This window comes from Lonchura striata, chromosome 5 (genome assembly GCF_050655825.1).
Source record: "Lonchura striata isolate lonStrDom1 chromosome 5, ASM5065582v1, whole genome shotgun sequence".
NCBI lineage: Eukaryota > Metazoa > Chordata > Aves > Passeriformes > Estrildidae > Lonchura > Lonchura striata.
The window spans coordinates 10,000,332-10,016,107 of NC_140707.1; the positions used below are offsets into that span (position 1 = coordinate 10,000,332).

Below are 15,776 nucleotides of genomic sequence, written 5' to 3' on the forward strand. Positions count from 1 at the left end.
TCTGTGTGTCCAACACTGGTATTTGGAAGATGATTTAAAACTCTTTAAGGTGGTGATTTTGGCCATTTAAAACAGAAACTATGGCTTAGGTAGCCTCCACATGAAATCTGGGTATTTCTGACTTTTTTTGTCTTCTTTTCAGTGTCTCTCTTTTCATTGCTTATCTTAGAGAGATTACACTGTATTAAACTTCTTATTTGCAAAAGGAAGGTGCAAGTGGCCACTGTCAGGAGTTTTTTACCAAAACAAGCCTGAGCTGATGTCTGCAGTGCTTCAGTAAAACCATCACACAGGTTTGGTCCTAAGGGGCTCAGGAGCTGGCAGCATCACTGAGTGCCAGAACTGTGCTCCTGCAAACATTCCCTGAGTAATTTTTCATCAAGAGCAGGTTTAGAAACAGGGGCTTAGGCTATTTCTTCTGGAGGAACAAGTCAACCCTGTCAGCAGCACATATGGGATCAGCATGTATTTAAAATACAGTATATATTAAATCAGTATATATTTAAAATCCATGCCATACCAACCTCTCAGTTGAAGTGGGAACTAGAAAATGGCAATGAGAGCATCACTTCTTTTAGCTACTCCCAAGGGAATTTAAGGTGGTCTTCATTAATGGCTGACCCTCATCTTAATTATATTTCTCAGATGTTTCTAAAGTTGAGTAAATTTGTAAATAAATGCAGTTGAATTAATGAACTGTTTTTGGCCACTGTTAACAAAAGGAATAAGTGAGCCTGGGAGCTGACAAAAGGTAAAACACTGCTTAATGATAAATTTAGGTAAACTGGTAGTTCTATAGCAAACATTCAGTAAAATAAGGAAAATAAGCCAATATATGATACAACATACATGTTTCCCTACTGATCTGTATACCTTCATATATACACAACACAACTCTGTATTTTGAGATTGACAAAATTGTCACAGGAGTCCTTACAAGGCTTGAGCCTCAATTAGGGCCTTATGATACCAAAATGAAACCTTCTTTTACCAAGCCAGCATTGAGTCTGCCTGGCTGCCCAGGGCCTGGGGCAGGGATGAACCTTCCCAGGTGCTCCTGGTTCAGGGAGGAGACAGAACTTTCCTAAAGTGTTACAGAAAGTGTATATCTTCCATTTTCTCACCCCCATGTGTTTGAGAACACAAATACCTCTGGGGCTTGCATTGGGAACCTTGAGCAGATGCATCCTACCTGGCAAACTCTGGTGCTGGATGTTCCACTCCAGCTGGGGGGCTCCAGTGCAGGGAGCTCTGCATATAAAACTCAACTTTCCAACAGAGAGAGGTAAAAAACTGGAATAAAATTCAGCTGAAATTCATACCAGTGAAAGCAGGTTTCTTTGCATTGATTTTTCCTGTCCATTTTCCCCATTATATTCACCACTAGGTTATTTAAAAAATAGTTCAAAAGACAATGATTATAATACCGTAACATTTTCTTAATCTTAAATTAACAATACTGAAAAAAAAATATTCTCCTGCAAAACTAATTCTGTCTTAATACCAAGCTCCATTTTGCATTATTTCACCTAGTAGCCAGTTCAGGTTCTCTTTACCTGCTATGGTGTACTTCACTGAATTGTTTTGTCAGATGCTGTCAAGCCAACCTACCATTGTTAAAGAAAATCAAACTAAATCACTTTGGCATGAGCCTTCCAGGAATAAGGCACAGAATATGAAGGGTTTGATGAAATCAAGGATTTGATTTCAATATTGTAAAAGACTGCCTGTCAAAAATGTATTACATTCTTTCAAACAATTGTGAATAAATATACGTGTTTTGAATCGTCACAGTACAATTTAGCTGAAGTTTTGGGAGAGTATTTTTAAATTATAATAACTTGAGGTGAAACAATACTTGGAGAGCTCCTGTTTGAAAAGAAAAACCCTCTGAATGTTAATGATACTGGACTGAAATCAAGTGATCAATTTTATACAGTATCTGGAATTTTAGAACACATATCCTGTGCACATGTGCAAGAATTTAATTTGAAAATATCACCTTCTTGTTGTACACTGCTGATTTATGTAAATTAAATTATTAATTATTTGTCTGTAGGCAAATACAGGAAGATATTGTTAACTGTTAGGTTTCATAGGAAGATTTGTAATATCCTGAAATTTATTTAATAATTAAGTTTGTCTTATGGGTTGTATAACACTGTAATGTGAGAGCTCCATTCAGTTTTTCAAAACTTTAACCCTTATAATACAGTGCAACTGCAGTTTCTTGTTAGCAAAGAGAGGCCATTTAACAGAACTTATTTAAACAAATAGTTCTGGTGTTTAGAAATATTTATGCCACGTGTTGTTGCAAGGGAAGAACATGTACCACCAAGTCATTAATGCACTGGAAGGTCACTTGTGCATGCTGTAATGGGCTGCTCATTCTCAGGATCTGTGCTAAGGGTCAGTGTTGCAGCATGAAAGGGTTTGGCCTGTTCAGTCTGTAAATAAGTGGGTCAACTTCTCCTGTATTTGCCAGACAAGTTAAGCAGCTGACATATTCCCACTTTCTAACTATTAGGAGACAGGTAGAATAAGGACATCTTTTGTAAAAAATGTTGGTTGATAAAGATTAAAAATGTCTTTCTCTGCAAATCTCTATAAAGGATTATATTATTATTATATATTCACTATTATATTATTCACTATTGTGTTATTCACTATGCTTTAGACAAAGGTCTGAGGGCATGAGTTAGAATTGATGGTGAGACTTTAAGAAGCAAAAAGAATTAAACCCCATATTTGTAGTAGTTCTCAGCAGGATAAATTCTCTTTAAAATATCACAAGTTTTAATCAAATTTGGATATTTTGTCATTGTATTGTGTTCTCATTTTATGAAGAGTAACAAATCCAATCGGGCTGTTACATGGTAAAACACATCTCGGGTTTTCTGTAGCTCTGCAAAGGCAGGAAAATAAAAATGAAAGCTGAGAGGAAGTCGCATTTTCTCATCCACAGGTCTGCATTGTACCATTGTTGCCATGCCCTGAAGTTCAGGGCTCTTAGTGAAAGGGATGGGAGGAGGAGGATTTTCCATGTCCAAGATGTGCATCCTTCTGGATCTCCTTGTCTCAGTGCTGTTTTTGTTATGGTTTTTATGATCATCTTTGGGTAGGAAGTGACTCCAAGTACTCTCTGAATGAGGAAACTGAAAGATAGCCCTACCTAATACTTGTAAAGGGTTAAAATGGCATTTTGTAGGAAAACAGACCACTGCTGCTAAACATTTGTCATGACTAGTAACACACTTAAATTTCCAATGTTTTATTTTAACTCTGGAAATTCAAGACTAAGTGTTAAAATTTCCAGTCTTTTGAAAATATTAATGGTTTTGGATGAATGTAAATCTGTAAGGAAACCACAAATTTATAGTTCCTTTAAATTTTTCACCTCTATAGAAGTTTTTTCATACCATTTTTGTGATCTATTCATTTTACTGGTTCACAAAAAATATGGCCCTTTACTGAGCTGTTAACATACAGGAACATGGGTTTTTAAATTATTTTTATTGAGAGTAAGCTAGTCATGAAAGTGCCAAAAAGGGACGGGAGGAAAAAAATAAACATTCACTGCAAAGTATTGTATCTGAAGAAAAAATATTCTGTAATTGTTGTGCAAATACTACTCTTTGCTTTGGCTAAATTATGGGATATTATTTGTAACTAAATTTCAGAGTACATTTTATTCTTATATTTCTGGCCAAGAGAATCATGCAAAAAGTAATTATCATAAACAAAACAGGTGGGGACTACAGTGCCCAAAGTCTGAGTAAAGTTAGGTTTTGGTCAGGCCATCTTTATTGCTCTCTTTCTCACGGTTGTTTTAGTTACACCGTTTTGGTATTTTTTGTGTTTGTTTTCTCTCAGTTACATTTCCTAGGGTTTTCAAAGGATTCTGTCTCACACATAATGTAATTTTAAGTTTCTCATTGCATGTTGGAAACCACTGGCTTTTGAAATATCAAGTGATGCTGTCTACTAGAAGGAAAACATTATTTATTGCAGTTAAAGTGGTGTTTCTGGCCAGCTTAGCATTGACACCATATTGGCCCACTTCAGAATGAATAATATCACTGAATTAACTGTTCTGTTTCCTCCTTCCTTCTGAAGAAAGTAAGCAATAATTGTATAGAGTACAATAATTAAAGCTTTTTATTGATGTCCATAAATGCATAAATAAATAAAGGGAATTTGTCTGCCAACTTACACCAAACATAGTCTGCTTGGCTTTCAGAAAACAGCTGGTAGCACTTGCTGAAAGTAGTTAATTTTAAATGCCTCATTTCAGGTATTTAAGGTTTGAAAAACCTGCTTTTAGCTTATGACAATACTGTCTATGGGCTCTTCATCTACTTTTTTCCCTGTTTGAAGTCTGTTATAGCAAAAATTACTCAAGAATTCACTCTGGTGTTCATAAGTTCACATTTACAAAACAGTTGCTAAATGGACTTACTTTTTTTCTCATAAAGTAATCAAAAAATCCTTTATTAAACCAGTAATCTTCAAGCAGTGTGTCTGCTTGAGTCTTGCTGCAAAGCAAAAACAGAAAGCAAAGATATCCAGCCAGTTTGCCACTTTGCAGTGGGAGGATGTGAGTACTGCACTGAAAGAAATCCACTTCACCCTGCATCCAAAGCAGGGTAATTTGCTCAATATTGCTCAATATTTAAAGTTTTGAGATCTTCAGTAATCTTTGCTAAGGCACTGTACACTCACTTTTTCTGGGAAAGACAGGCTTGTGTGGCCCACATGTGAACATTTGAGGATCTGGCTGTTGGAGCTGAGTCTTGTGTGGATTTCTGAAGTCTCCGTGATGCACCCACCATATCTGCTGAGCATTTGAATATTTGTGAGCAAAACATTCCCCGAGTTTTGGGAGGAGCTGCTCAGTGACTGCCTCACCCAGGCTGGTTCCTGACTCTCCAGCTGGAGCAGGGAGGAGCTGGGGGTGTTAAACCTGCAGAAAAGGAGACTCAGAGGTGACCTGAGTCAGGAGGTTGTGGTCAGATGGGGCTGGCCTCTTTCTCCAGGCAGCGCTGAGAGAATGAGAGAGCACCAAGAGCTGCACCAAGGGAAATTTAGGTGGGATGTTAGGAAAAAGTTTTTCACGGAAAGAGTGGTAAAGTTCTGGAATGACCTGCCTGGGGAGGTGGTGGAGTCCCCATCCCTGGGTGTGTTTAACAAAGCCTGGATGTGGCACTGGGTGCCAGGGTTTGGTTGAGGTGTGGGGCTGGGTTGGATTTGGTGATCTTGAAGGTTTCTTCCAGCCCAGGGATTCTGTGATTCTGTGAATTCTGTGCAGTTTGCAGATACACTTGTGGTCTGGGAGAGTTCTCAGTCAAGGATTGCTGTTCCAGGTTAGCTCAGGGTTTGGACATTCCCCCTTAGCTGCTTTTATCTGTGAGCCAACACACGAGTGGATGAAGAAGAGCTGACCAAGGCAAGCCTGCTCGTGGTTGCAGCCCGTTGGACATCCAGTGTGTGATGTACAGAATGAACATGCCCATGGCCACTGGAGGTGCCAGATGTTACAACTGAGCAGCGTGTTCTTTCTGTTCTCTGTGATGTGCAGTTATCCATTGGGTTCATCTCTTCTCTCAAGGATTTATTAGGGACTTAGTCATGTGTTGCTTGATCCATAAACCCTGCAGTCTCTGGAGATTGAGATGTCTCAGGTCTGTGATCTAAAGGCCCTGAAAGCAGCATGGTAAACTTGCTAATCAACACTTCTCACCTTTTGGTGCAAGGCTTTCTAATTCTGGGCAGGTTACAAGTTTCCTCTACTGCCCCAAATGCACTTTCACTAACCTTTTTCTACCAGAGAGAAGCATGGCAGGAGTTACATCAGCTTGGTTTTTTTGGCTTTTTTTGTCTTAATGAAGGAAAAAATTCTTCTCCTTCTAGGATGAGTATTTATTAAGAGATACAGACCAGTATGTAATTTGTAATTCTTGTTGCTGTTAAAAAAAAACCTAATAGGAAGGAAATCTAGTACTTGTATTTCGATCTGATCTTCAATAGTAGCATAGCCATGGGCTGTTTATGCTTGGTCTACATCATCTAGACTAAAAATAGCCTTCCTGTCATTTTATTGGCAGAGTTTTATCTTCTCCTTTAATTCTGTTTAAAAATGGATAGAGGGAAAGACAGCATAAATATTGAATGTGTGCAAATATTTCAGTAAGTAACTAAAAGGAGATTCCTGATGCTTTGAAGAGCTCTATAATTAAATGTAATTCTTATTTTGTTTAAAGGCATTTCTTAAATTAATATAATCTTTGAAAGTATTACGTTAATTTTTGTGTTTGTATCATTAATGTAGCTACTTTTATATAGCTATGTATTAAAAGATATTTGTTTTAGTACTGTCCTGCTTAAGTTTTATTATTTTTAGATTTCCTTTACATTTTGATAAGAGATTACTGGCAAGGTATTTCATTCCTCATCAGTTAAATGGGAAGCCACATTATTTCTAATTTTTCTATTAATAAAGTAAGTTTTTGCAGAATAAGAAGGCAAATCGCTACTGCCTGCTAAAATCTTGAGCAAGAGCTTGAAAATTTCAGGCTTATTATATTATGGTTCGTGGAAACCTGTGGAAACAAAGAAAGAAGAACTGGCTTTTTTGTGTTCTGGCTGTCCTACAAAAACTTGGGCTACTTTATAAACTTTCAAGGCCACAGTCATGTTATGTAAAAGACAGTTTTAAGGTGGAAGTACATCTCTGATTATTTTTTTATGGATCTGAAAAGGGGATTTTGACTTTGAGAAAGCCATGGAAATTAGATTCAGGCTACTGAAACACCCCTAAATATATAAAGGAGAATTTTTACTGTGTTAGTAGAGTAAGGGCCTGTTATAGAAACATTGCAGCGAAAGGATTTTGTCAGTGGATTACTTATAATCTCATATAAGAAGCACTTTTTCCTCTGTCTGAACTAAAATTCTATTTGTACCATGGTCTTTACTGCTTCTCTTTCCCCATTTTTATTCATCCACACCCTGATGTGTATTTGCATCCTTTAGGGCAGTATTATCCTGCACATTCAGTGTAGTTGTCTGTGCTCACACAAATAGGAATAACTGAAATATTTTCTTGCAACTTCTTTGATTTTCATTACTTTTTGTTTCTTGGGTTTTCATCCTGAAATTCTGCTGTTACTTTACAAAATGATCCAAAAAATCAGCACTTGCTGCAGTCAGATGCATTTGAAAGTAACTTCTGTTAACTGCTGCTTTTATGGAAGGTTGATGGTGGTGGTATAAATGAGATGATGAAAAGAGAAGCAATGAATGTTGTAGTTTTTACATTAGGGCATCCAAAATAAAGGAAATAGTTGCAATCCATCTGTTGCATAGCACTGACATAGGGGGCATATCAGTTTTCAGAACTCATAATCAAAACAGAATATTACTGCTGGAAATGATGCCTAACTGGAGTGCTTTTGTACATACAAGCTAGACTTCTGGTAAAAATATCTACAAGTAAATCAGAATTTGTGCAAAGCCCGGAATATTCCCTTAGCCATCATTTTTTTGTGAGCAGTATCACTATTTCTGTGATATTATTAGTATTCAAACTATTTTATAACTTTCTTTTTTAAAGAGGAAGTATGGTTCCATACAAAATTATATCCCTGAAAGATTTAATGCTCCCAACATAAAAAAAAAAAATTGGAAAATCACTTTCTATCTTGAAAAATCAGAGCAGCCATTCTTGTTTCAAGTTTCATCTAATATATTGTTCCGTGTGGTTGTATGATAAACACATTATTCCTTGAACAGGAATTAAGAGTAAAGCTGCCAGGAAGGGGTTTTGTTGTCAGAGTAGTTCCCGCCTCATGTTTTGTAAGAGATTTCATGGCCCCATTGTAAAGAGTGGATGATTTAAAACGTGTTCCCAAGATAAACTTTCCCATTGTCATTAATGAGGATGGATAATACTGAGTGACAAGTGCATTAGGAATGACACAGAAAGAGCTGTTAGATTTGTCAGAGCCTATCACTTCAGGCAATGAAACTTGAGGACATTCTCTTTTAGCAATTTTTTGCTATTTATTTAGAGAACCAAGGCTTGTGATTGCTCACACAGGTGGATTCTACTGTTTAGTTCATTAAATATTTAGGTAAGTTTGAAAAGGTGAAGGTGATAAATATGAGCATTGTACTCTACTGCAAGGGGCACAAGTGGTTGCATCGCTTACAAATAATTCAAGGAAACTAATCCACCGTTTATTTGTTTTTAAAGTTTTTATTTGGTAGATAATTTTTTAATCTGCAATACTCTGAATGGGAGTATTTTAAAGTTATATAATAAAAAGTCCTCTGAACTGTCGTAGTGAAGCTTCTGGGATAAAGAAGCCCAAAATTAGAACGCTATACATGTAATTTACATTGACTTAAAAACTGTATTTCTCCATAGAGCAAGACTTTTTAAATATTTATCCCTGAATAATTAATAATGCATGACTTTTTTCTGGTGTTTAAAACCCTTCCAAACTACAACATGCCTATCAATTTCCATTTTGAACATGCAATTGGTCACTTTTTCGCCTTGATTCATCCTGCCTGACTGCCAACCAAATTTTGCCTGTGTGCACCTTCTTGACACTAATAACGCCTGAGTTTCTGTTCGTTTGCGTGCAAGATTTCCCAGGCGGCAGTTTGGGGCTGGGATAAACTATCTATCATCATTGCATCCAACTAATCTGCCTCAACCAAACCACCCCGTGATGGAAATTGCATTTGACAATTCACCTCTCCTTGGCGTGCCTGAGGTGAACATAGCTACAGACCATCCCCGGAAGGGCATAGCAGCTCCTCCATATGTTGGGGAGGATCCTTTTATTTGTGTCAGGAGACTTTTTGCAAAGCGTGTATAGGCAGAGATTTTTAATTTTTTTCCCCTTAGACTTCCTTGTTTGTGGATGCGCAACTGCTGCTTTCTCCTAACCTAAAGCATTTTGGGTTTGTGAAGGATTTGGGGATCTTTGATTCATCAGAGTTACTCCTGTGAGATGAACCAGGGCGATATTGGGTGTTTAGGAGATAAAGTTCAAGAGGGATGTGAAACAGAAATTATTTTTTGCTAGAATTCATAGACCAGTAGTGCTGGTCAAGCATCAGGCAAAGTACCTGTTACTCTGTTGACCGTGACCAAAACTTAGAACTGCTTGGAGCATTTGGATAGCACAGAACCTGAGAAAGAATGAAAAAGCGATTTTTTTTTTTTTCTGTCACATAAGAAATCTTTTCATTTTTTTCCAAACTGTAAATTTATTCATGTTGTGTTACTTGTTTAAAAACCTGACTGCACAAATATGATCTAACAAAACAGACCTTGTTTGTTTTTTTTTTTCTGGGTAAGATTACTTAAATTATCTTCAGAGTAAAAAGCTTTCTAGGATTCCCTTTTGCTAAATATTGTCCTTTTTGTAGGAGTTCACTTTTATCATAATATTTTAAGTAAAAGCATCAAGAGTGCTGCTTTTCATTAGTGAGGTGCATCACTAGTGCTTCATCAGATATAATTATTTTTTTTGAATGCAACCTTTCTGAATAGTTAGAGTAATAAAGTTCTGTTTCTAGGTAGATAGTTTATTTGTAGTTTTCTTCTGTATTTTCCCTATATTGAGTTAAAAGAGAGACACAAGTTTGGATTCCAAACTTGAAATATTCTATGATTCCAAATTCCAACTCTAGATATTCTATGATTGTGTGATAATGCAGTTTGAAAACACTGAATTGCACTCTGGGGTATGTTTTGATTTCTCACTGGTTTGTGTAACAGCCTGTTTTTGCTGGTATTTTTGTATTTTAACAGCAGCACCAAGATCCCTAGTCAAATTGTCCTTTCAAATAAGCACAGCCCATTCCTGTTGCTGAGCAGGGGAGTGGCAGTGGCACATAACTATCAGCCTAATTTTCCCTCACACACAAGTCACTTAGAACTGAAATACATTTTTAAAGTACTTTCATTCAGCAGATTAAGTTTGAACTGAATTAGTAATCTTTTTGAAATGCTTGACAGCTGAATATTGTGCTTGTATCTATTTTAGTTGTCGGGAGGAAGTTAAATGATATGGGTACCATGCTTCCTACAGTATTTCCAGCCAACAAGTCCCGAAGAATCAACACCCTTTTGAATATACAAATCATTAATCTTAGTAACCAGCTGCTCTGAAGGCAGGGAAGAATTACTCAGCCACACAGCCATGCTCAGCTCACCTGTTACAGTAGCAGTGTGCTAAATCTACCCATCATTTATGTCCTGCTTTCCATATTTGTTCATTTATTTCTTTTAATTGACTTCATTTTGATTCTTTTTCCTTTGGGTGTCCCTCTGTGGCCCAACACAGTGCCCTGAGTGGGTGCTGGTCACTCTGAACTTGCTGTCTTGGGGACACAAAGCAGTGTCACCATCTCAGACCTGGCAGCCCAAGCACAGCACCCACCTACCCACAGCATCTACCTACCTTGAGATCTTCTGTTCCTTGGGGGAAACTGTTTGGTGTGTGGATGGCTCCAGAACCTTTTCTTTTAATGTTCCCTTTGGTATTAACCATGACTTCTTAAAAAATAACTTCTTAAATTCTTAGTCTCGATCTGAGATTTTTTTTGTGCGTGTGCTCTTTACTGTGTGACATCAAAAGCTTGATGTAATGACCTTCCTCATGTATAAATGTTCTTGTCCACATCAGAATGGGCAGTTGTCATACAAAAATGAGACCTTTCTCAAGCCTCTGCTGTTGCATATTAAATACGTGCACTGGTTTTATTGTCTGTACAGCAACATTAGAGGGGTTTGGAGGTGGCAGAGGACTTTCATCCTGTTACCACTGCACTGCCAGAGGAGCTAAGGGAGGGAGGGATTTGAACTGTTGGTGTCTGCAAATTCATCAACAGTTAAAAGCAAATGAAAAATATCATATCATTTTCAAGATAACCAGTAATCCTTTAAAATATTAAACATAATTTTGTCAATCTAATTGTACACTTAAATTTGCTAGTTACGTCTTAGGATCTCGAAATGTACGTATGTGCAATGCCATTGAACATTACATTTTAAGATGAAAATGAACTTATTTGTAAATATGGTCTGTAATTCAAGGTAGGCTTCCTCATCAGTTTCCATATCCAGTGTGGTGGTTCGTAACCCCTGTGTTATTCTAGAAGTAATAAGAGATCATTAAGAGTGCTTTTGTATTACAGAAGCGAGACTTTTAAATTTCTACTTCAAAAAAAGCAGTAATTTTTATAAAGGAGAATGTGTAACACTCTCTGTTGCATTGATAAAGCTTTACACATCATCAATCCTTTGAAAAACACTTCACAGACCACACATAAATGCAATTCCTGAGATACAGCACATGTTTGAAAAGTGTCAATTCAGACTTTCAGTTTACTAAGGACCTTACATCTTCATCAAGAGAGCTACTGGAAAATACTTAATTAGCAACATTCTTACTAAAAGTTTTCATGTTGGGATGTACTTTCCATACAGTTTTAAACTCTGTAAAATTTGAGTGAATGTAACTAAAGTGCTAAATCAGGCCCCATAGGCAGCACTTGGGATGTGTATTTATTTATATTATAAATGCTGTTTATCTCTGAGGTGTGATCACTGCTCTTTGACTGATGCTCCCATCCATCCTGCATTCCTCTTCACTTCTCACCTTCCTCATCTTTCTTTTAAAAAACAGAATGGGAGGATCTTGCTCTTCTTGGAGACTGGACTAGATCATCTCCAGAGGTCCCTTCCAACCCAGATCATTCAATGACTCAAAGACATCAAATATTGAAATGCCTTCAGCAGCTGGATTAGTGCCTGAGCTTCTTTACTGCTACACTTGATTAGCAACCAAACTCTTGGCTGGCTGTTAATATGAATTCATTAACAAAAGAAAGCCTGATAGTCAGCCTTATGTCCTAGAGAGTCAAAGGAGGATTCTCTGTCCTCTGGGATGGAAGTTCAGCTGACAGGCAGAACTTCAAATCAGGCTGCTTCAAATGCTGTGGGCACTTCCACAGACTGTTTTCTGAATTCCTTGGCAACAGAGAGTCCTTGTGGCTTAATAGTGTTGATTATCTGAGAGAAATGCAATCTCTGGTTGGAAAACTGCTGTTTGATGAATTGTTTCATTCAGCTACACAGTTGGTGAAAGTTCCACACAACATTAAAAATTCTAGGCTTATGCTTAGATGTCTTTGATTCTTCACAGAGCCCACGAAGACAAAAACACAAAAAAGCTTTTGCACAGACTGAAACCTGTTCCTCATGAATATTCAGAGAACTGGCTTCAATCACACAGAACAGAAAAAACATATCAATCCAGTCACTTTTATTGACACTACTACTGCTTCAGGTGTTTCATCACACTGCCTTTCCTCCCTTCAGCACAAGTCTGTGAACAATTTCTTATTTCTGGATTGTTCACCACCACTCTTGTGCTGCTTTAGCCCTTATTTTGGAGATAGGTCTGCTTAGTACCATCAAATCTTGCTGCAGATTGTGTAAGACAGATCACCTATGGACACTGTCACCATTACTTATTTAGTTCATTTTGTCTTTCTGCTGTTGCATGGTGCCCATGTCCTTTAGGCACCCTGGTTCCATAAAACTGATTCAAAAGAACAAAAACCCACTGTCAGTGGAAGGCAGGAAACACGTAAGACACAAGCATTCTCCCTGTAAGAGTCTCTCTGTCCACAACAGAAGATGTTGGCCCACCTTGAATTGATGATTCACTTGCAAGTTCATATCCAGAATGATGATTCTAGCATCTCTGTCCTCATTTTTAAGGAGGATTTTTGCTGTGGAAAGAGCTACACATGCACACACACACCATGACCCTATCTCAAATCCTTTGGCTGCATCAAAAAAAATAATTTACAGTTTCACTAGGATGAGGCTGGAAGAGCTTTTCAAGCTAACAGTGCCAGTCCTTATCTTCTTAAGCAGACACAAGTCAGTGATTTGCTGTGTTGGGGTTTCATCAACATATCCTAAGTCTTAGATCAGTTCAGCATGTATGTTCTATGATAGAAGAGGAATTTTTTGAGGAATTTTTGAAAGAGTGTAATGAGACATATTGGGAATTTTCATGTGCAAAGCAATCCCAAACTTAAGAAGAGAAAACAAAAGATAGATTTCACAGATATAGGATAGGTATGCTGCTATATGAGACATTTAAAGTGGTGTTAAATTGCAAGGACCTTGAAAATTAAGATATGTGGTTTGTGTTTGCTCCAGCAGTAAAAAATGGGATAATGGAGGCCTAGAATGACATTGGTGTTCCTAACCAAAGCACTGGACTAGAAAAATAACCTGTGCAGTAATGTTTAGAATATGTCTGGATTTATCATGATGATAAAGGAAAAGACTGGAGAGAAATAATTCAGGTCTTGGCAATGAAAACAAAATATATAGACCAAGAAGAAAGGTTACCTATTAGGAGTGTTCTATGGGAAGAAGTATTGCTTTCTTCATTTTTATTATTCTGTTTAACTTTTGAGAACTGAACTGTCACAATCTGAGTTGGCAGTATCTAAGTGCCAGTGTTACATTACTATGAGCTATCATATTATCTCTTTAATCTCTTAAATCTCTTTGTGTCCATTATCATCGTCAGTATTATGCAAGTCATGGATCTGTTCAGGGATTTTTGATGCTTCCACTTCTTGTTTTGGTTCCTTGTTTTGCCTATCAGCTTTGAGCTGTTGAGCTCCATGCAAGAACACTGCATCTACCCTGACTGGCAATGGAAATTTGATTGAGGTCTCATCTGATTTGGAAGTACAGTTCTCATGAAGCATGTTTCCCAAACACACAACAGCCAGTGTCAGCTGGATCTATGTGTCCTGGTAGCCGTAACATAAATGACTCATAAACAGCAAGTGACATAAACAAGCACTGCAGTTGATTTGTGTCTTGATTGGGCTATAAATAACACTTGAAGTGTATGATTTCAGAGCCCTGTGGAGCAAGTGATGTAAGAGCTGGCAGGAATATCAGACTGAGCCCCGAAGAATTCCACACAGCTGTACCAAAATTCCACAAAGCTGTACCAAAATTCTATACAGCTGTACCAAAATTCCATACAGCTGTACCAAAATTCCATAAAGCTGCCTGTACTAAAGGCAGACGGTCACATTATCAGGCTGAAGTTCATCTTGGGCATGGATTCCAAGGAATTCCAGTTCAGCACTGTGGATCAGCCTTTTCTTCTGGACTTGTGCTTTTAGAGGAGCTGTGTTCTAGCTGTAGGCATGAGCACTTCATGCTCAGCTTTGTCTGAAACTCAGAAGAAGGCAGAAAGTTGTCCAGGGTGTGACTCATTTGTCATTTGTGATGCAGTGGGTGGGAGCTGCAGGTAAATCACCACAGGTTCTCTTGGGTGAAAATGTTTCTAGGCTGTAGTAGTTTTTCCTCCAGTCTGAAGATCATAAATTTAGAGAGCGGTAACAACAGAGTAAAAAATTAAAGGAATCTGGGCTGACAAGGCTAAACACTTGTTTGGATATGGAAGAAAAGAGAAAGGAAAAAATAAGGGGTTTGGTGATATGTAGTAAAGAATTGAGGACAGAAGAGAACACTACACAGAGAAAGAGAATGAGTGCATGGACAACAACAAATTAGGTCTTCAATTAAGATTATTAACTCTATAATAGGTTTTTAATTCACTTTTTTCTGATAGTGGCAAGGACAATTTTTAGGTCACCCTTGCCTAGCAGAAAGGTAGTGATTGTAATTCATCAAGGACAAGGTGGGTGGTATTGTTAATGTAAATAGCCATAACATGTGAAGATACTTGTTCTTGCTCAGATGTCTTGGTTTGTCTAGTAAATTTGTCCAGATTTGTCAGATATGTAGAAAAAACAAAGTACAGTTGCAGTGGTTTTAAATTAATTTGTGCCTGCGACTGGGATTTAACAGTTCCTTTGAAGCAATTATTATTTTAGTACAAGTGTATGTGAGATGCTACCTGTCAATGAGCACCTGGGGAATCCTCAGCATGCAGATCACTGACCTGATAAACTGAAGCAGCTCCAAGGGAGTTGTTATGGTCTGTCGCATCAATGAGTATTTAGGGACTCTTTAATATGTGGATTATTAGGCCAGTAAAAATGTCTGCAGCCCATTGTGTCAGTGCAGCTGTTCCACAGGAGTGTAACTGCACAGCCTCACAAATGTCGTAGAAAAGGAGCTGCCTAAGTTTATGTGGTAGCCATGGTTTTGCATTAAACAAGTGGACTTTTTTAACCCTTCCCCCCCACCAAGAAAAGGAAGCTCAGGCGTTGATGCTCATGCTAAACCGGTTGAATTTGGAGACTGCATTCAAAAAAAATGCCATTTTCAAATTACACATCAGGTGAACAAGAAATTTTCACATTGCATTCTGTGCTAAATCCTTCCCTATTTTTTTTATCTGTAGTGTAGGAAGTAAACAGCAAAAGTAACATCAGCTAGATTTCTTAATTTACAACAGTGACTGATACCAACCTGGAACACATCCTGACAAGGAGACTGACCTGTGAAAATCATTTCCTTGGTGCAGCATTCAAAAGAGACTGTGTGCCAAACAAAAAGTAAAATTATTCCTGAGCAATATAAAAATTTACTATATTTCAGCATTTTTAACAGTTCCTGAAATACTGCTCCAAAAAACTGTTTTTGACTGTGCTAGCAAGTACAGCTGACAAGATAAATGAATAAACAAAAAATAAAACAAATATCAAAAAGATAAACCAAAGATAAATCAAGATAAAAC

General features: G+C 37.5%; 1 protein-coding gene across 6 annotated transcripts in view; it reads left to right on the forward strand.

The window, feature by feature from the left end:
• ELP4 (elongator acetyltransferase complex subunit 4) overlaps window positions 1–15,776 on the forward strand; it is a 140,139-nt gene that overhangs the window by 72,697 nt on the left and 51,666 nt on the right. The window contains exon 10 of one of the 6 annotated variants that reach the window (XM_085579588.1): window positions 2,966–6,371. The exons of the other annotated variants lie outside the window; for them this stretch is intronic. Within the exon in view, the coding sequence (XP_085435714.1) occupies window positions 2,966–3,013 (48 nt within the window). The 3' untranslated portion in view covers window positions 3,014–6,371. Of the gene's footprint in view, window positions 1–2,965; window positions 6,372–15,776 lie in introns of those variants that run through there. 6 annotated transcript variants of the gene reach the window in all.